The sequence below is a fragment of the Nesoenas mayeri genome, assembly GCF_963082525.1.
Source record: "Nesoenas mayeri genome assembly, chromosome: 1".
NCBI lineage: Eukaryota > Metazoa > Chordata > Aves > Columbiformes > Columbidae > Nesoenas > Nesoenas mayeri.
This window is the reverse complement of record NC_137541.1, coordinates 58759797-58781533: the sequence shown is the minus strand read 5'-3', so window position 1 is coordinate 58781533 and position 21737 is coordinate 58759797. Positions and strand designations below refer to the sequence as shown.

General features: G+C 39.1%; 1 protein-coding gene across 1 annotated transcript in view; it reads left to right on the top strand.

Annotated features, from left to right (window-relative positions):
* Window positions 1-21737, top strand: part of RFX4 (regulatory factor X4) — a gene marked incomplete at both ends in the record, with an annotated part of 92318 nt that overhangs the window by 33302 nt on the left and 37279 nt on the right. The window contains 5 exons of the mRNA XM_080349205.1: window positions 394-517; window positions 12528-12589; window positions 17670-17883; window positions 18781-18858; window positions 20681-20844. Of these exons, the coding sequence (XP_080205331.1) occupies window positions 394-517; window positions 12528-12589; window positions 17670-17883; window positions 18781-18858; window positions 20681-20844 (642 nt within the window). The remainder of the gene's footprint in view (window positions 1-393; window positions 518-12527; window positions 12590-17669; window positions 17884-18780; window positions 18859-20680; window positions 20845-21737) is intronic.

The following is a 21737-nucleotide window of genomic DNA, read 5'->3' as shown; positions in this document are numbered from 1 at the left end:
AGAATGAGAGAATGCTTCACCTCAGTGAATATTATTTCATAGTTGTATATATATTTGTTTACTGCAGGATGTTTTTAGGGTACAAGAGATTACTAGCATATTTTTTTCCTAAAAATAGCACTTTGGAGTGTGGTCAAAGACCAATATCTCTTTGTGCTAATCTCTACTCGCCTGAGAACTCACAGCCTATGTTTTGAACAGCAAGCACAAATGAAATGAAGCAAGTAAGCAGTATGGAAGTGAATTGCAAGGAGCACTGAGGAACAAAACAGAGAAAATTGAATTGACAAGTCATAGCCAGAATGTTTAATTTTAAAGAAGTAGCTTTGCACACTGTTTACCACAGAGGACATCCAACATACTTGCAGTTCTCTCTGATATTTGATTTTTAAGGCTGGAGGAGAACTATGAGATTGCAGAAGGTGTCTGTATTCCTCGAAGCGCTCTCTACATGCATTACTTGGACTTCTGTGAGAAAAATGACACGCAACCTGTTAATGCCGCCAGCTTTGGGAAGGTGAGTCCAAACAACAGTTTGATGCCTTGAGCCCTCACCCAGTTCAGGTGAATCTGGATTATTGAAAAAAAACTAAATAATCATTTACCATTGGAGATAGAGCTATATGACCAGAAAGTCTTATGTGTTCAATTTTTTGGGCAAAGGCTGAGATTTTAAGTATTTAGAAAGTTGAGATAATTTCTGATCATGACTAAGCTCCAGAATACACTAAATGTATGTATTATGACTTCACTGTCCAGCCTTGCTGACAGTGACATGGTATACAACATTGGCAGCTTGGAAGTTGAATACAAGTGTAAACACATCTGTATTGTGACCTGCATTGCTTTACCCAATATATTTTTTTCTTAGATAGAAATGTAAAATATCAGTCATTTAATTCTGAGGCTTGTCTGTGCCATTCTTATAAGCATGATACGGAGATCCCTGAACTGAGAATATCAGTCCACACTGACAAATTCACACATTGGAGTGCAACGTCTCCTGGTGTGAAAGCTGAGGAAGGACCTAAGGGCATTTGTGTGGCACAGCAGATACAGGTTGCCAGGTTATCTTTGCACAATGATTCCTTGTGCCTCTGCTTTCCAGTTCAGCTCTAGTAAGGGCCACTACAGTTAGTCCAGACTCACAGTGGAGATGCACTCCTAGCACAGATGCAGCTGTTTCTTGTCCAGATGTAAGCAGTAAAGCCTTTGTGCTATACATCACTAGCAGACATTAATGACTGGCTAGGACGTTGCATAAAGTTCTTATTTTGGATTTGCTGGTCAGGTGATGTTTATCGCCCAGTGAAAAATAGGAGGATATTTTTAATTTTTTAATTTAAAGCTGAAATTTTCCACTAGAATGTGTCACAGGTCTTTAAAACTTGTAGGCTGTGAAATAAAAAGTGCAGAGTTTACCACTGGTTTTGAAATGCTTGCAGGCATGAATCTGAAGCCGATTGTCCTGTAAGCTTTTCTCTTCTAGTTTTTGCAACATTTATTCTGTAGAAGTGCTGGGTATTCTGAGAAGGAGAAAATGTTTCTAAGTGCTTGTGTAAAGAGTAGGTGAAGGAAAAGAATGTATTTAATGAGGTGTCATTTTCTACAGTGCGTCTTCATGTAGGCAGCTTTGCAAGGCAAGTAAAATGTACCATGTTGTAACATTACTGTGTTTGTTGTGTCTTAAAGATCTACATAGCTCAGTTGATTCTGTTAGGTTTCTTTTTAAATACACTGCATAAGTGTGGATGTAATAGTTCATTGTATATATTATGGCTAACAAGTGGTAAGTATAGTGGAAACGTGTAATTAGGAATAGAGAGAACAAGAAACAGATTTAATGCAGGCTAATATATTTGAAACTTGGGTAAAATTTACACAGTGCTATTTTTTCTGCTACAAAAAAAAATTCTTTAAGTTGTAAGGTGTAAATATTTTGAAATTATTTAATCAGAACATAAATTTTCCAGGGATTTAACCAAATTTCAGTGTGCAGCGGTCTTGTTGCCCTGTATATTACTCCATCCCCCTTTTCCCCCTGTCCCACATACACACACCTGTTCATCAGTAGGAGTACCTTGACCTAGCAGGACAGGTACAGTGTCTTCCATCCAAAAATCAAAGCATTCCAATGTGTTCTGAAGCACTGATGCACAAATCTTGTTTTCCCTTTCTAGGGAGAGGAACCCCTACAAAATCCTCATAGTACCATCCTAAACCAGTGCTTTGTGTGGCCATTACTTTTGGGTCTGGGAACTGTGGCTTTTTGCACAGGTGTATCTAGGAACCTCAGACAACACTGATTGAAGCAGATGAGGCTTCTGCAGATGCCAGAGCAGACCCCAGTGTTTCTGTCCAATCTGTTATTGCTAAGAAAATGTGCTTCGCAGTCATGACAATTGGTGAGGCAGGCACCCACTTCAACCAGTAGCTTGCAGTCACCTTCTCCTTAGGAGCAGGCAGTGCACAGATGAAGTTTTAGCCAACAGGCTTGTTATCATGTGACTTAAATACCATATTGGCAATGTGTGTTGCATAAATGCCTTGGAGGCAGTGCAGTGAAATAGGTGCCGTTTGAGGGCTTCTGTGCTTAGCTGCTGAAGCAGAGGCCCCAGACATGTTTATCCTCACTGGGAATCATCAAGAGCCCTGCAGCTGTCATCTCCTCCAGAGAAAGGAGTTAGTTGTTCTGTGAAATTGTAGACAGTTCGCCTTTCAATGGACCACATTGAATTTATGATTCATCTTTGAACTTTAGCTCTGTGGGCAATGTTAAACATTTAGGCTTTTTCTTTAACAGACTGGTAGTTTTTAGAAAGAGACATGGAGTTCAACACATTAAAACAATCTGTAATGAGTAACATCCGAATGTATTGTTACATACTCAGTTACATCCCAGTTAACAGAACAGTGTTGATTTCACTTTTAAAGATGCCACTGGAGACATATGATATTTGCCTGAAAGTGATCTGTCCAGATTAAGGTTTTGTAGACAGCATTTCAGCCCATGTGTACTTCTTAAGCCTGATGTAAGCCAAATGTGTCCACAAGAGTGTGACAGGGAGAACAAACGAGTTGTCCATGAACAGCTGAACTAATGTATCTTGTTTCCTACCAGCTGCCACATTCCCTAAATCTACAGCTTTACCTAAATTTTATATGTTTCCTCTATCTTTCCCTGCAGCACATTCAGTTATTTCTAGGTCCCAGTCACTACATCAAAGTCTTGCTTCTTTCAGTTTTCTCAGATATCTGCTGCACCTTCCTTCTACTTTATTTTTAGACTTCCTCACGTCTGTCTATTTGTTTGTCTCTTCCCTCCATGCCAACAGCTGGACAAGAAGCAGAACATGGGGTGGCTGGTTCAGAGCAATAGAAATGTTAACTGGTTGCCCCACACTCATGATTGTCCAGTCAGTGCCAAATGGCTCAGCTAAATCCTGAGCTTTCTTCCCTTTCTTGTCCTCAACATGAACATCAATGTGTTCTCCCCATTCTTCAGCCACTGTTTTCTATTAAACTTCTAGGACATGGATTGGACCTCAGGCATTTGGTAATATTGGATGAGTGAAACAAAAATTGCTTTGCAGTGTGAAGAGATTAACAGAGACAGTGATATGTCATTGACTGTTTGCCGAGGAAACCAGGCTAATAGCAACAAAAGTAACAAGAAGAGGAAATAATTACTGTGTAAATAAACACCTTTAAAAAAACAACCTATACTCATAAGCCACATATAAAATAAGGAAGATGCTAATATGGTTATTAATGTGATATATTCTTATTTGACAATGTGAGCTGTAGCTTCAATATGTTAGTCAAGATTTTAGTGATTTACTCACCAAATTAATATACATGAAAACTACAGGCAGTTTTGTCTATACTAGCATTTGCCAATCTCCTAATAGCTGTGCTACCTAGTCTGTCATTGCAGAACTTTTTTTTCCCTGCAAAAGACAGGAGCAAACACTCTTTTACCCATAATCAAACAGTGACCAGGGAGGGCCCTGTATTTGCTGGCTACAGCTCAGCGTCAGCAACTGGAGACTCCAGTGTTAAACTTCTGCTCTTACTGTAGGTAGCAAAGCATATTCTCTTCAATGGGATCATGATTTCACCCAAAAGTGAAGCAGAATAAGTCAAAAAGTTCCATGCAACCAGTGGGAAGGCAGGGAAGTACAGTGAGGAAGGGCAGGTACGTCGCTGAGTTACTAACTTTAAAATGTTGTATATGAGAAAAAGCTGAGAATGTTCACATTCTCACAGTGAACATGTTTAGACTGTGAATTAGTCTTCAGTCAGAAGGAGTGAGAGCCCTGCTGCTGGGGTCATTTAAAAAAGACAGCGACCTTGTGACCCTCAGCCCTGTGCTGCAAAAACCCTGCGCTCTGCTCTGGGACCCTGCGGACTCGGGGAGCAGTTTAAGGTGTTTCCACGTGGAAGTTCTGCCACTGCCTGCAGCAGAGAGGGCTGAGCAGGTGCTGGTGTTTTGTTGTTGTTGGTTTTTTTTTGTCTTGTTTGTTTTCTGAGCAACATGTTAACATAAAATGTCAGCGATAATTAATACACCGAGCTAAGAATTGTATTTGATGAAGGCACTGACTCATTCTCACTGGGCTTAGTTGCAAAATCTAAATCATTCTTCATCAGGGACTTCACTGAATCAAAAAGCAGGAGTGTTTTGAGCATTTCCAACTCCTTCAGTAGTCATTTTGTGTGGGTGGGTTCTCTCCTAGCTGTGGCATGTCAACCAGCTCTTGAGCTGTATTGTTGCGTCCCTGAGCTTCCCTTTCATTTTTATTTCCAACACTGATTTTTGTCCTTGTTTCTCTTGTGACCCTGTATGAACCTTCTTTTCTTAATCAAGCTTCTTGAAGAAGTGATCCTCCTCCTCTGTGCTGATTTCCCTTATCCTCCACGTCCTCAGTTCACTGCTTTAAATTTACTGTGCAGTGCTAAGTCACATCCCAGACCCTGCCATCTCTCTCAAGAACACTTAGTTTCCCATGGTGCAACCTCTTTTACATCCTCATGTAGCGTTCTTCCCACAACTACCATATGCCCCCTGGAGGTTAAATATTTTCCTCTTTTGTTTTTCCTTTTTTCTTTTGGTGCTTTCCTGCCATGTCTTTTGACAAGCAATAATAAATTAATATTTGAAAAGGAAAACGAAAGAGGCTGACACTTTGCAGGGTGGTTCACCCCCAGCCTGAGGTCCCTTCACATCACTCTGGCAGCATAAAGAGGTTTAGCATGGATGCAGGCTCATACAGGTTTTAGAGCCTCTTTGTTGCTCCCTCAGTGGCTTTGCTGTAATTGAAAATTAGATTCCAATAAACTTATTTCACTAAATAAAGAAGAGTAGAGTCCACAATAGATTTGAAATACTGATGGGAAAAAAGATCTTTTACATTTTTAACCAGTATTTCCAGACCATTTCAAAAAAATGGACCGAGGCGCAGTTATAACAGCAGAAAACTGTGTTGATTTTTTTTCCAGAGTTTGCTTTGCTCCAGAGAAGTACACGCTGTACCAGCCAGCATCCCCTTTTATCACTATGCACTGTCTCTATGCCCAGAAGTTTTGCCAGCAGGACTGTTCCTCCAAGCATGATTAGCATAAATAGGTTTTACAGTTTCGTGCTATCATACGGTAGATATTTAATGTTTTAAAAGGACAGATAAGTAGCCTTTGGGAAACCTCTTTGATAATGACGTTGTGATGTGATTGCATTCTGATTTGTCTTTGTATTGAAATGCACACATCTGAAAATTGCAGGCTATGCGTAAGGAGATAGTTATGAAGATATATTTTTTTCCTTTACTCTCAATTTGCTCCTAAGTAGCCTCAATAATAACTGGCATAGCAAAGCCAAAGTCACTCTTAGTGGTCTGTTCTCATAGATTAAAACTGCACTTGCTTTATTGTTAACAATTCCAACATATGAGATGGGTTTTCTCTTAGATTTTTTTTTTTTTTCCTAGTCAATATATAAAAGAAGAACTGGGGAAAAAATCAGTCTAAAGCTGAGGATGTGATTTCTGTTATTGCATTGAAAGACCCTGTCAGTCTGTCAGCACTATCTGAACTGTTCCTGGTTTTCCTTCATCCCTTTTTAACAGCTAAGACTCCTGACTGAAGGACATTAACACCAGTATGACTTTTCTTCCCAATTCAGCATCTTCTGGGACAAGCTCCCCTGAGGAGGCCACAATAACACAAGTTAACACTGCAACACTGCAGAAGCAAGCCGTCACACTGGTGTGGAGAATGGGGATCCTACGATGTAGCTAGAAAGATCTTTGCCCATTGGTTCTGTGTTATTGCAGATTGCTGACTATTGCCTTTTTCTCCTTGAGCATGGGGAGTAAGAAAACCAGCAAGAACACCTCAGTTTCTTCTGAGTGACTTTTCCTTTCCCAAAGCTTTGCCCTCTAGCAAAGGGACTTTTACTGGCTTTGCCACATCAAGTATCTGGCTTCTAATTGGGTCTTCGGCATGAAGTAGAGCAGCCTCTAGGCTGCTTTACCTCATGCTTTGTCAACACATCCCAGAGGCTGTTCTTACAGCACAGGGGCTGCCAGAGTGCAGGGATCCTGGCGCTCAGCCTTTTCCCACAGATATGCTGGGTGATGGCAGTAAGTATGCTGGCACCAGTACAGAGTGGGGGGAGTTGTGCAGGGTTTTAGATCTGCTTGGCTTCAGCAAGTCAGCACCAAAAGTGGCTGCAGCTCAGCTAAGCATCTGAGTCAAAGCGTTTGGTGTTTGCAGCTTTGTTAGGATGCAGTAATCTGTTTGATCATGCCTTAGGCTGAATTCCATCTGGCCAGAAGAGCTGCTGAAGGAGAATATTGTTGTGCATAGATGAGTTTGAGGAGAGGTCTCAGAAGCTTCACTAAAAGGTTCAGTTCAGCTGGAGTTCCTCATGGAGTCTAATCTCCATAGCAGGCAAAACTGGGCACAGGCATTTAGGGAAAGTGTCAGCAGGCTTTTCTGACTTGCTTTGCAGGATCAGTAGAGATGTGTCAGTGCTAGAAACAAGATCCTTATCCTATAGCTGTTCTATAAAATGGTGAAAGAGAATGGAAAGAAATGAGAAGGTTATTGAATCTAAACAGACAAGAGATCTGGGGTAAAGAATACAGGACATGTCCACTGCAGTCTTTTCTCCTGGGCCATGAAAGGAAGTGAGTAAGAAGTAGAAAGGGTATTGATACAGTCATACCTTTTCTCCATTGTCTGGTTGGGGTTTATTTTGTTTGCCTTTTTTTGTTTGTTTGTTGTTTGTTGTTGTTGTGTTGGTTTTGTTTGTTTTGTTTTGTTTTTTGTTGTTTTTGGGGTGTTTTTTGATAGTTTGGTGGATTTGAGGGACAGGAACAATATTTTGTAGTGGGCCAATTTGATTACGCTATTTCTTATCAGTCAATGTTTCTTGGGGTGAAGCTTTTTTGACCTTTTCCTTGAGGTAATGTGGTATTAAGCCAGTCCCAAGCCACCTCTGAGCCAAGTGGTACCTGTTAACACAGGTGTTAATAATAAGGCTGTCTCAGGGCAGGAGTTTCAAAAGCACTGAAGCAGATGGGGAAACCCCAGAATGACCCAGCTGGAGCAGTACCAGGCCAAAGATGAATGAGCGTAAAAATCCTACACTTATCATGTAAGACTGAGGATATCAGTGTTGTTTGTGTTTCACGGCAGTGAGAATAAGGAAAGCATAGCTGCGTGGGAGTATAGCTATATTTGGCATAAATGGTTTCTTTCCTGCTGCCATGGCAAAGAAGTTTGAAACACTACAGAAGAATTTGATAAGTAAATATAGATCTTCTGTACCTGACTTGGTAAAAGAAAAACCTGCCCTCTAGTTATGAGACTTGAAACCTGAGTCGAGATAAATAGAGCCAGGCCCTGTTATGAAGAATTGTTATCTACATTCCACTGTATGTAGAATCTCTCTAGAACATCCCAGTGCTACAGACCTCAGAGCCTGAAATCTATTTCTCATTCTGGCAGAGTGCAAATTCTGGATTCCAAACTAATCTGATTTTATTTCATTAGTCTGGGAAGTTCTAGAAGCACAACTGGAATTATTACAAATAAAAAGGAACAAGAGTCATGAAGAATAAGATCCCTCTAGATCAGATGCACTAACAAAATGAACATGCCTTTTGAAAAGTAGCAATTTAAATCATTCCAGGGAAAAGACTTCTAACATCCTCTTCCTATTGTCTCAAGCAAAATTTAATGTTTTGACACAGGGTGGGAAGAAAATATGACTGCAGAAGTTTCCAGATCTCTTTGATTTCTTACATCCTTATTTGTTTGCATGAAGACAAACACATAAGATGCTTTTTAAGTTTTTTTTTCACCCAATTTATTTTGGTATCTCACATCATAGAATAATTTAGGTGGAATGATTGTGAAACATAAAATTCACAGTTTGATAGTGAATGCAGTGAGGAGCGATGGGTCACAGTGCAGGGATTAAGACAGACTAGACCATTCCTTATTTTAAAGCTGGGGTTGGGTCTGCTTGTGTTGGAATGTCACAGTACTGGAGACGTGAGGAGAGATGCAGTGACAGAAATCACAGCTGGCAGTAATCAAGATGAAGAAGCGCACGTTTGCAGCTACTGTCAAATAACAGAGCAGCTCCTGCCATTCGCCATGCCCAAGGTTAATAGGTCGTGCAGACCTTTACAGACAAAGTGCATTTTTATAGTTGTTGCTCATAAAGTTTTCTGTGTTTTGCATGGATGCTTAAGTAACTTATTTAATTTTTATTGCATTATTTTTAAAATGACCCAAAATACAAGTAATTAGATATTTAATTTAAGTTTATTCAGACACCACTGCTAGGTTTAAAAAGCAAATACAGGCTAAAAATCATGTTAGCTCCAAGATCTGTGCAATATATGTTGAACATTGTACCACCAGCATTGTAATCTCAGTGTGAGAGAACGATAAGAGAAGACTTTTCTTTCCTGCATTTACTTTATCTGCCCCATACATTTGGAGAGGGAAAGTTACTACCTGTCTGAAAGAAAAAGATCCCCTTATATTCCACTTGCACAGGCCTTCCTAAAACCATGTATCAGGATTTTCTGCAAAAGGGTCAAACAAGTGTTGATTTGGATATACCAGTCCCCTGAAAAGGTATAAACTAAAGGTATGTTGTTTTATAATGTAATGACTTCTATCTGGTTTTTATGTACATTGTAGGCAATCACTAAAAAGAATTGTTAGGTTGCAAAAGGACAAGGCAGTTCATAATTTTTTTTAAAATCAAGAAAGGCATACAATATCTTCTATAGGCAGAAGGCAAGATGAGATCTTGAGCAGGGTACAGAGGAAAGAGAGAGCGAGTATACAACTAAAGTTTAGTAACTGAGAAAGAAGTTGAAGGAGCATTGATATCTGAGGTTAATGTAGGAAGGACAGAAGTTATTTGCATATGAAGCTCCTGATGTACATCTGTCTCAAAACCAAAAAGCCAAGTACCGTAAAATAATGCCTAACGGTCAATACTGCCACATAATTTAGGTGGAATTTTACGTGCAAAATGTAAAACTTGTACCCTTTTACTCGGATCTCATAGGGCAGCTGGACTTGTGGTCACTTTGTAGAACTATGAGATGAAATTTCAGTTCCATTGAAGGACAACGGTAAAAGGCCAGTTCACTCCAAAATTCCCTTGGATACCACCCATGAGATCTTTTTAGCGCTGCTTCTGTTGAGAAGCCAGCGCCACTGTGAGAAAGGGGACTGGGCTCCATTCAGAAAACAGTTCAGACTGCGTGGTCTGGTCTTGATTTGTCTGCTTGCGCAACCTCACTGCGGTGATGAAAGGAAAATGATCCGATTTGTTTTTCAGATCTGAACCTGAATTTTCATGTCCGACAATTAGGAACTCCCTTCCCTCCCCACCCAGCTGTAAATCTGACTAATTTTCTCTGTTGTTCTTTAAAAGTTAAACACGAAACACAATGATGATGTATTTTTTAGGGTGACTTTTCAAGATGAAAGTATGACTTAAAAATCAACCTTCTGGACCCTCTGTTTTTTCCACTGATTTCAGCACACAGTGTACTCCACTTTGTCCTGCCTGATCTGGCTGCTTCTCTCCTTTCAGGAAAATCTCACTGCCTTTGGGCAGTATCGTTGCACAGGGATTCACATAAAGTAGCTGAATATAAATATTTATACGAACAACTAGTTCTTTTAGCACTCGACTTGTTTTATTCCAAACACAAATACACATGCTCATATGTATGAGCACCCAAGCATGAATATGCCATGTTAGACGTATTTTACACATGCAGCATTAGATCAAAGATGTCTGACATTTTTTTGAAGGTTTGCTAGACTATGTTTTTTTTTTTTTCTTTTCTGTTTTGTAAGTTATTGGTAAAGAATATTTTCAGTGATGCATACTTTTCAGCTGTATTCTGAAAGGTATATCTCATTGTTTAAAACGCACTGGATTTTAAAAAGAAACAAAGAAAAGAGAGAGGGATCATCTGATCAACTGCTCCATTATTCTTCTCTTTTCGTGATCACCTCTGCCCTGGTATGTAGAAATTGGCTGATTTATTTAAATCCCAGGAACTCCCATGGCATATGGTTCATAAAGTAGCATTTACAGTGTGCATTGTAACACTTCATCGCCACTAGAAAGACTTGAAAGTAATATGGGTTCATGTTGTTCCAAAAGATAAAATACGGTAAAAGTATCTCTAATGTTAAGATTTATTTTGAGTCTACTGCTGTAAAGTCAACTTTTGGAGAGGAATGATATTTTCTAAATGACAACTGCCACCAGAAAAGAAAAGAAAAAAAAATAAAGTCCCTTAGCCCCAAAAAAATCATCCTCAGAAAGTAGTTTTTCAACACCGCCTTTTTTCCCACAGCCTTGTGGAGCCCCCAACCCTGTCTACAGAAAATGAAAGAGAGAGGGGTGGGATTAATGTGTAATTAAAGGGAATTTGGAAGGCTGAGATGTTGCGGAATGTTAGATCAGTAGCTGGAACAGCATGTGGTGTTCTTTAGGCAGGCTTCATTGAATCCATACAAAAAAAGAAAGAAGGGCTGCTTGCCTGTCTGCTCATTTATCAAACAGCTAGGCTGAACTTTCACAGCTCCACAAAAGTGTTTTACTGTTTGCTGAAGTTTTGCTCCAGAAATTAAAGCTGAACAACCTAGCGACTCTGAGTCTATGCTGCATTTTTGACACCAGCCGTGTTGTGCAAAGCTCTTGGAAACCAACGCAGGTCAATTTTTACATGATACAAAGGGAAGATGATGGTAGATTTTCTAAAAAAAAAAATAAATACTGAAGAAATGGTCAAACGTGTGACACTGTAATGTCTTTATTTATATAACACCTTTTGATCTAAATACATGTTCCAGAGCTTTCAGTCATCAATCAGGATTAAATATTTATCATGGTGGCAAAATGGCTAATGGAGAAAAAAAAATCTATATTATTTAATCAATTTTAATTGACGTTTTCTTCTAGTTAAGCAGTTATATTCTGTCTTGTATGCCTGTGTTCCTTTAGCATTAGTTGCTGTCCACCCCAAAGAGGAAGCATTTAGCAATTTAGATAATGAAAACAAAATAGAGTATAAATTTTAAAAGGAAGCAATTCCTATTGCAAGTGAATCTTCAAGGCTTCTGCAGTCTTTCTTACATGACTGTTCTGCCAGAAGAATTTTCCTCCTCCTACAGACCACACCATGAATCAGGTGCAATCCTGCGAGGTGCTGAACTCCTTCTTTCCAGCAACTGCACCAGAGCATTTTCATCAGGACTTGCCTGCTTGACAGAGGCTCTGATTAATGAAGGCACAATCTACACTCATTAATCCATTTCCTTAAATTCATCTGGCACTAAAGAAGTTTTGTTTTACAGTAACAATGTTTACTTAATCTCTGCTGACAGACTGGAGTCCAGATTTTTGATAATACCCTGGTGTTTCTGAGATGCACTTGTTTTCTATAGAGGATAAATTAATTATGAGGTATCTGTCTTTACAACAGTGATTCTTCCCTGGTAGAAGTTGTGCCCCTGTCAAATACCAAAATCTTTTCAGGGAATCATCTTTTAGAAAAAGGAGTGTTTAATGGCAGGACAGTGCAAGTCTTTAAAGACCTGTGGCCTCCAAAACTCTCAAAAAGAAAGTTTGTTGATCCCACAAACTGACATAAATAGATAGCAGGCCAATTCTAAGTACAATCCTTATTAGTTGAGAGGCAGAAATTATTTTAGAGTTTTAAGGAAATATATTCTACTGCAGAAACCTCTGAAAGTCTTTTTTTTAAAAATAGTGGTAGTTAATGCAATTATACTGAATTTTAAAGTGCTTTCCCCACTTTCACTAATGGAAAAAATTAAAAGCTTTATTTCTGATTTCTCCCGGCATGTATTTTGCTGACATTGTAGTTTTTCTGTCTTAACAGACTATATTAAGTATTAGTAAATGTGCTTTTTGATTTTTTTCAAATATCTGTTCTATATGTTTGCAGATAATAAGGCAACAATTTCCACAGCTAACAACAAGAAGACTTGGAACCAGAGGTCAATCAAAGTAAGTAGTGCATGGTCTTATTATCATCTCACATAGGGCCCCGTCTGGCTCTGGTTTTACTGAATAGAACAGTATGCCATCAGGGAATAACTTGTCCAGTTGGGGACTTAAACCACAACTTTGCTGGAGGTTCCATTCTTTTCATTGTCTTATTGGTTCAGCAGTGATAGTCCTGCAAAGGTAGTCTAATGGAGGCCTTTTACTGATTTAATCAGCAATATTTTCTGTATTGTTCCTTTGATGTTTTTCATCTCAACTCACTTTACATGATGTAAAGGACATTCCCACCCAGTAGTAACGGAGCTACTGTGGGAGGCTGGAAAATGACAGCTGGTTAACATCATGTTTCAGTTTAGAGAACAAGTGGCAGAAAGCTATCTGGAATTTAGGTAAGAACATACATTGGTCTAAACTGAAATTGTCCACAAATCTGGATTTAATCACCATTTTTCTTGTGTAATGAAATCCAACATGTCTTTAAGTGATCAAGGAATTAATTTATTGCCTTACCCAAAAGATGGTACTTCCTGGAAACAGTTCATCCTAATTCCAGAATGATAAATTGATTCAGAAAAACAGCGCACTTCCTGGAGTATTTGACTTTTTCCTGTTGTTGACAAGATGTGTTTCTACTATTTTACAAAGAGGATATGGTGACATTTTAATACAATTTTTTCTGATTGTGGACTTCATGAAATTTTTCCAGTGGTGTTTTGGATCTTTTTATGGCAAGCACAAGCCCCCTAAAACGTGTGTGTATAAATATATATTTATATTTATATGTATATACAGACACACACCTGCTTTTCTTTATTAACTTTCACAGAATCCTACAGGGTAGTCTAAGGTTAGTCTCTGTAGATCACAAGTGGAAAACTATAGAGGGGGGAATGAAAACCTATGTTTGTAAAATTTTGCTGGTAGAACTTATTTTTGAAAATTAAACCTATAAACACCATATTGATAAATGTTGAGAGACAAATATGCTATGAGAATTGAACTTACATACTAAAGCTAGAATTACCTGCTCTTTAAAGGAAAAAAAGAAATTAAGACACTAAAGAAATGCCATTAACTTCACTGTGCTCTTCTAACAAAAGGTCCATGCCAAGCATTATCACTTTGATGGAACAAAATGTCACTTCCCCCATCTTGATATTCTCTTAATTTTTATAACTAAGCTTTCTTTTAGTAGAGCAGTCATATATAAGCAGCTAATTGAAGATCTGAAATCTCTTCTCAAATGCACATTCAGAGTTGCTGTAACATCAGTCATAACAGAGATACTGGGAATCTCTCGGGTGCAATTTCTGGGCTAGTCCAACAGCATATTAGGAAAGCGTGATAGGTCCAGACTTGGAGAATCAGGATTTAGCTCTGAATATGAGTTATTTGGAAGTTCATAAAGACAGAGTGAAAGCATGCACAAGTTGCTTTATTGCTTTATGGAAGGATTCAAGTGAGAGTATCTGCTGTAAGCCATCATACCACTCTGACATCGGCTACAGCTTTGTTATTTGTCTTCCTGTTTAATGAAAGGGATGAGCACTGCTGTATTTTTGAAGTGGGGCACGTCCCATAGCTCCAGGAGTCTCTCAGAGGGGCAAGATGCTCTTGGTCTGCTGACTAGGGGTGTCTTATATCTCCAAAAGCTATGTCTTTTTCCTCTCAATAAGGCTAAAAACCAATGGGACTTAATATTTCTTGCATATTTTCCCCCTAACCTACATGTCTATCAGAGGGTCCGTCAGGTCACACAACTCTCTCATGTCACCCTTGCAGTAGTTCTGCTCCCTATCTAGCAAACATGAAGGGATATCTGAAAATCATGCTGTCTGTGCTGATCAAAACTCTTGGCCTCTGTCCCTGGTCACCCCTGTGAGGGACATCATGGTTACTTGAATTTCACAGCCTCAGTAGGCACACAACTGAGTTCTTCTGCTCCACAAGAGGATGCCTACGTCTTCGGGAGTGGTTAACACCCCAGGGACTATAGCATACAGAGGAATCCTCCTCATTTGGCCCAATGAAGAGAAGAGGTATAAACACACACTACATACACACTGTACTTCTTTTCAATAAATACACTCCTTGCTAGACCCAGCACAGCTGCAACAGAGCTCTGTGTTTGTTTGTGGTTTGTTTGTTTGTTTTGTTTTCTTTTTTTCAAAATATCTGACCGCATTCCAATTAAGTGTTACATAAAGAAATTACTTTAGGTATTAACACTTCAGTCCTTTTATCACCAGCTGTGCTGACCGATCACTACCAGTATGATTTTCATTCCACTTCGCTGGTACTGCCAAAGGAAACTCAGCCATGGAAGTGGTTAAGATTATCTGACTTCACACGGTTCTGCCTTCAGACTTTTTATAGCACGGCTGCCTTGTAACATGACAAAGTTCAGAGCTACAATGGTACTATACTCTTGGTCATCAGTTGTGAGGTTTTCATTCTTGCAGCTGGGTTTATTGCTGTAAGCATGCAGCTGTTCTTTATTGCACTGAGCTTAAAACCAGTTCCACCACCAGGTGAGCCATGAGAAGGCAGCTAAACACAGAAGATGATTTCTTGCTGTGCTGTACCTTGAAACTCTTCAATATGTACACAAGAGGTTAGTTAAACTGATGGAAATTACATGGTATGAAGGGAATTTGACTTATTTTTTTAAGGGAGTACTGCAGATAATGGATCTATGAGAGGAAAAAAAACATTCCACTGTTTACCACAAAATAATTATGCAGTCTGTGCATTATTCTTTTGCAGATCAAACTTTCCAGCTCTGTTTATTGAGTTAAGTTGTGATTTTTTTCTAATAGAAATACAGAAAAGTGCTTGGAGAAGAATCTTTATAAGGTGCACGAGTGAATTTTTGCCATTTGGGATGGGTTTTCTGGAAAAATTTTGGAGATAATTTGGCTATTGCTGTCTATATGATTTTGAAGATACCCGGAAAACTCTTTTATGTAGTTTACTGCCAAGTGAAATATACAAGAAATTAAATAATGCACGGTGAAATTCTGCTACATTTTCTAGGCTTCAGTTCATTTTTATCTGGAATTTATTTAAGAGGGAGCTTGGTATGAGAGACTGACCCCTGCTTAAGTTACGCAAACCTTCAGTCCATCTAGAACACTTGCAGTCCTGCCTGATGTGACATTTTCCCTCCTCCCCACACTTTCCTCAGTGATTTGTGGTGCCATCTCCCTGCAGCATTTCCTTTTGGTTTCCTCAGCCCCAGACATGCTGCACAGAACGTATGTGAGCTTTATGGCTTTTAAGTGCAGCGCATGCGTGACAGCTGCTAGAGACCAAACCAGGGACTTGGACTGCAAGCTGGCTTTGTTACCATTCAAGCTGAAGAGACAAACTTCTACATCTGGTGTTATAACCCTGGTTTTAGCACAAATCTGCCATTAGTTGCCTAAAACAGTTTAGGATTGATCTGGAGCCTGGTTTCTAGTGTGGAATATACATCTTGGCCTAAGTGCTGATGGGCAGATTTGAAGCAGATACTGTGACTGTGTATTGAAGCTAGGAAATCTGTGTCAGCTTAATGTTTTAATGAACCTAAGTTGGATTATTCAATATTGAGTTCAGGATAGTTTTTATTGGTCAACATGTAATGTCCTCAGTGTGCCTGGCAAGGGAGCCACATACTACAAGTTTGCTACAACTCCCCAGGCCTCCTCTCACCCCATCTGTGCTGGTGGACAAGATTAGGGCTTCCAGCTCTTTGCCACCACTTTCTGCTGGTTATTAGGACATGCATTGATCTGTGGGTGAATGACTGAGAGTGAAAGAAAGGAAAAAATATCACCTGAGTTAGTGTAAACTACCATCACTCAGATGCTACTCTCACTCATTTAATAAATGACCTTTGTAAAACCAGCTGATTTTGCCTTAAGCAATCTTGAGTCTATTCAGGTGAACAGATCTGCTGTCAGCACTGTGAAATCAGTAACTGTTTGAGAAGTAACAAAAACATCCAGAGATGGTAACTTTTCCTGCCATCGTAGTGGGATTCAGTGTCTCATCATGCTCTGACAGGGTTTTGAAAGGCTGTAAGTAAAGAACTGGAAAATCCTTGAAAATTCCCTCTAGGAAAGTAGGGTGATATCAAAAACATATAAGCAAAATAACTTCTGTTGCCTTTTTAAAAACTTTGCATGATGGCTTGGTGGTGTCTACAGCTGAGAAACCGAAATAAAAGTTGGCAAAATATGGAAGGAATGCTACTTTGACACAAGAATTAGACAGGATAATCAGTGCCTCCATTAACACATATAATAAAGCTAAATTGTAGCGCGAACTTGTGCCACTAGGCCACCAATCCACTTTTATAGCACAGCTGCACTGTGTAACTCCCACTGTGGTCTGCATAGAGTTACAGGGTTGTGTAGTGTCCTTTGCTTATTTAAGCCCAGTGATGATGCTAAGTTATGAAGCAAATAATTCTGAACTGTACATTTCCTACCGTTCGTTGCTTTCCAGCACAAGCCTTTTCCCCACTCTCTTTTCATTGAAGTGTTTTCAATTTTTGAAGCATTTCTGAACAATGCATTTGCAATAAAAACTCGTGCTTGTCAAGGATCAAACCAGCCCCCAACAGTCTGAGAATCAGGGAGCTGAAGTAACAACAGAAGGGCCAGTCCAGAGGGTCTGTACTTCGGCTTATTGCAAAACTAAAGGGGCAGATGCACAGCAGAGCTCTGCCAACAAGTAGCTTTAGGATGCTGTTTGTTTGTTTGTATTTGGTTGTTGGGATTTTTTTGTTTGTTTTTGTTTTGTTTTTTAATATAAGAAAAAAAATGGAAGTCCACTATTTTACTGCCCTGCCATAGAGTAAGCTTTATTAACTCTGAAGAGATCTACTTTTACCAGAAGGAATGAAAATTGGAAGCCCAATATATTACCCAATATTCTGCTACTGAATCAATGCTTGTTAATAATATATAAACTATTGCACAGCTTGTTTTGCTGCAGAAATTATTTGCATTATCAGTTTATCTTACCTCCCCCCCTTCTTTTTAAATTTTCAAACAATATGCCTTATAAAATATACATCTCTGTGTATCAGGTACCATTATTATGGAATTGCAGTGAAAGAAAATTCCCAGTATTATGATGTGATGTATTCTAAAAAAGGAGCAGCCTGGGTCAACGAAACAGGAAAAAAAGAAGTAACCAAACAGACAGTGGCGTATTCACCACGATCCAAATTGGGAACATTACTGCCAGAGTTTCCAAATGTCAAAGATCTAAATCTGCCAGCCAGTCTGCCAGAGGAGAAGGTAACACTTTGCAAATCTTTTCTCAGCTTCTTGTTTTGTGGGTTTTTATGTTTTGGTGGTGTTTTGGTTGTGTTTTTTGGTTTTGTTTTTTTGTTTGTTTGCTTGGGGTTTTTTTTTGGTCCCTCCTCTGAATGAAAGCTTCATCTAAAATACAAAACCTTTAAATGAGAGTGAGTTTAATAATGCTATTATTTTATTTATGAGGGTCTTAATTACTTTATGTAATAGGAAGAAGTATCTTCCCTTAGAATAGGCAGCTGACACTCTCTGCTGTACAACATTTCTGAAGCCCATGCACAGTTTTTTTCTAAAGTTACATTGCATACAGCAGGTGAGGTTTGAGGGTAACTGTTTTTAAATATGTTATAGCTCTTCAATCTGTGAACACATTTGATGGCAAACTGGAAAACAGTTCTGGTGCTTTCTTGAGCATTTCTTATCCCGCTAGATTAGAAATGAACAGAATCCTATCTGCACATATGACAAAAGTGCTCTGGCTGCTTTTAGCTGAGCTCGCTAGTTTTCTAATGCTATTCATATGTGTAGTATCAATGTAAAGTGGACAAAAGAATCGGGTTTTATAGTTCTTTATGTCCTAATTAGGGCCACATTCTTATCTTTCATCTCACTGAGGCTTTTTGCTCCTCTTACTTTTGAAGAATCCCCATTGACATAAAAAAATTCATGAATTCAAAGGAAGAATTTACTTCTAAGAAGAAAACTCCTCTTTAAGCTAATCTAACAAATCTAACTAGATTCTGATTTTGTTATTTTTGCAATTGTGCATAGGTAAGAAGAAAAAACTTACTTTTTTGTGCTCAATATTCTGACAGTTTTAAAAGCACATTTCTTAAAGTAGAATGATCTTTTGTGTGTCTACCTCTCATTCTTTTTCAGGTTTCTACCTTTATTATGATGTATAGAACTCACTGTCAGAGAATACTCGACACTGTAATAAGAGCAAACTTTGATGAGGTATGGTTGGAAACTACAGTTGTAGTTTAATGATATATAGGGTATTAATAGATCTGAGAGCTTATTTTGAATGTGATATTACAAACTTATGGGTTTGTGGTGGCCAATAATAATGAACAATAGCTGTACTTGAGTACATAATATGTGAGCGATAGCATTAAATCTCAGAACACTGTGCAAGTTAGAGGAATGAAAGCAATGGAAATTTTTTGTCTTTCCTTTCTCCAGCAAGAGTAAGGCAGCAATATCCCCTTACAAGATATTGGACAATTCAGTTCTTACAACTCAAGAAGTGTGTCCCTCACCACTTTTCTAAGCTTTGAGCTGGGACTGAGTTCTGTTTGAAGGAATTTCTCTGGGTGTTCAGCATAAACACAGGACAGGTGCCACAGTCAAAATGGTGGGTTTTGTTGGTCTATTAGGAAAGGTGCAGGGCAGCTGGGGGCTCAGCAGCCTCCCAGACATCCCAGAAAGCTGTAGCTGGAGTCCCCAGTTGCTCAACTGTACCGCAGTGCAGCTCTGAACACATGCTCTGCTCAGCAGTGGATACAATCCATTGGAGATGGGTACAATCCATTAGAGATGGATACGGTTTGTACCTCCTGCAGTCTGAGGGTTTTCTGGCAGTGCATGCAGACAGCTCTATAATTAGAGCTGAAAAATAAAACATTACTGTAATGCAAGCAATTTTATATTACATGTGGGAAAGGCCTCCAGTCCGGGAAAACAAATCTGACCATAGAGATGCTGAGGGTCTAATTCAAATATGACATCCAGGTCCTGGAAAAAATCAAAGGAAATTGGGTCTTTTGACGCTGTCTTCTGAACAATGGCAAGAAACTCCCTGATTTATTTCCTCACCCAGTTTAATTCTCACACTCTTCTGCTTTAAAGCTGAGGCTCTTTTAAGTCATTGCAACAAGTTCAGATGTTTCCATGTGAGAGAAATATGTGACACAAATCCAGGGACTTTTGCTGGATGAGTCTCAGAATACTTTCTTAGGAGCAGGATGTTATATTTTGTTAGGGAATCTGTTTGTCAAGATCAGTGGTGGTGAAGGAGCAGAGCAGCAACAGTATATAAACGGCAAATATTCTTTACTGTCCCAGGTGTCGTTACTTATTTCAGTACCAATTGTGTGCAAAAGGTTATAACTGATGAATGCTGGTGTTCTGACCCATGATCATAACATTGCCTTAATTACACCTTCATTTCCTAAATTAAAAATTTCAGAGGTATATTTTGCTGTGTCTGAAATCACCTCCCTATTTTCTTTTTTTTTGCCTTTCTCCATTCTTTCTTCTAATTCCTTCATAGTGAAGGAAAGAAGAAATCCAAAAGTGTAGTGGTTCTTTCCCAAATGAAGATGGGGAATGGTATACTGATCCCTATAAGCCACGTGCTATCCTCCTATCCCTCCCTACACCAAGCCCTAGGCCGCATCCTTTTGTATACAGGGACAGAGAGCAAAGGGAGAGAAAAAGGCTTGACATGTGGAAGCCACAGAGTTACACTCACCAGCCATTGATGGAAGGTAAAAAATATGGTGGTACCCATGAGCATGTCTACTGTAGTAACATAAAGACACCCTGTTACCAACTCGGAGTGTCTCGTTGCCCTTTGATTGATTACACCACTGTGGCTGTGTTATAGTATAAGCCTGTCTGGTTAAGGAATATGCGTTGCCTGTGTTATGCCGCATCAGTCCAGCTCTGGGGCTGAAATGAATACTATGTAAGAAGGATCATTGAAGAAAAAAATGGTACTTGTGCCCTTTGATTATCTTTGTTTAAACATTCCTGTTTTTTCTTGTGATTGCAGGTTCAAAGTTTTCTTCTGCACTTTTGGCAAGGGATGCCTCCTCATATGCTGCCTGTATTGGGTTCTTCAACTGTAGTGAATATAGTGGGAGTTTGCGATTCAATTCTGTACAAAGCAATTTCTGGAGTTTTGATGCCAACGGTACTACAAGCATTACCTGACAGGTCAGTGTAGCTGGCAGCACTGACCACTTTTAGCTCAGCTGTCTTTGTTACATGTCTTCAAGAATGGCACAAGTTCGCAAAAAGCTACTTGCTGCTTGAGTTTAAATCACAGTGTCAATTCAAGAGGGTCAAAGAGCTGACATGTTCCTGAAGAAGTGTCCAGATTTTAACAAGGCTTGTATTGAAAAAAAAAAAGGTTATTTTTTGTGTGATAAAGGATACCGCCTTCTTTTTGGTTTATTAACATCAAGCTGGTAGTCATGTCCTGACTTTCAGGTAATGTCACAAATCTGCAGGCTGCAGTCTTCTGAAAATTTCAGGCACTTTTCTGCTAGCCTGGGATAACAGTGTAACAGTGTTCTGAATTACAGCGATAAAAGGAGCTGGCCTGGCTGCTCTGTTTGTGAATAGTCATAGGCATATTCAGATACTGAAACCTAAGCATTTGTCTCTGTTTACACTCTTGGACCCCAATTGTTATTCTGCTTGCCAGGAATGTAAAACACGAAGATCATACTTGTGAAGTCTTGGACAAGCTGGTTTGATTGAAATGTTATCTTATGAAGAGCAGATGCATGCTCATTTTAGGAACACTTTATTATTATTATTATTATTATTATTAAGTATTCGCCTACTTTGTTTCAAAGCTAAATTCACTTTTCCATTCCATGTGGTAGATCTCAGTTGTTCTTTTCTTACCTGGAGCTCATCTGAGTCCAAAAAGTCTTATTTAATAGATGAAGCAGGACAGAGATCAGTATTTCATAGCAAAAAGTGTAATCACTGAATGCAGCCACCCTGTTTCCCCCTTTGGTTTTCCTAAGATGAGCATCATCTAAATATATGTGTACATCTTCATTATTAGTTGATTGATGCTTTCCTGAGATTAAGTA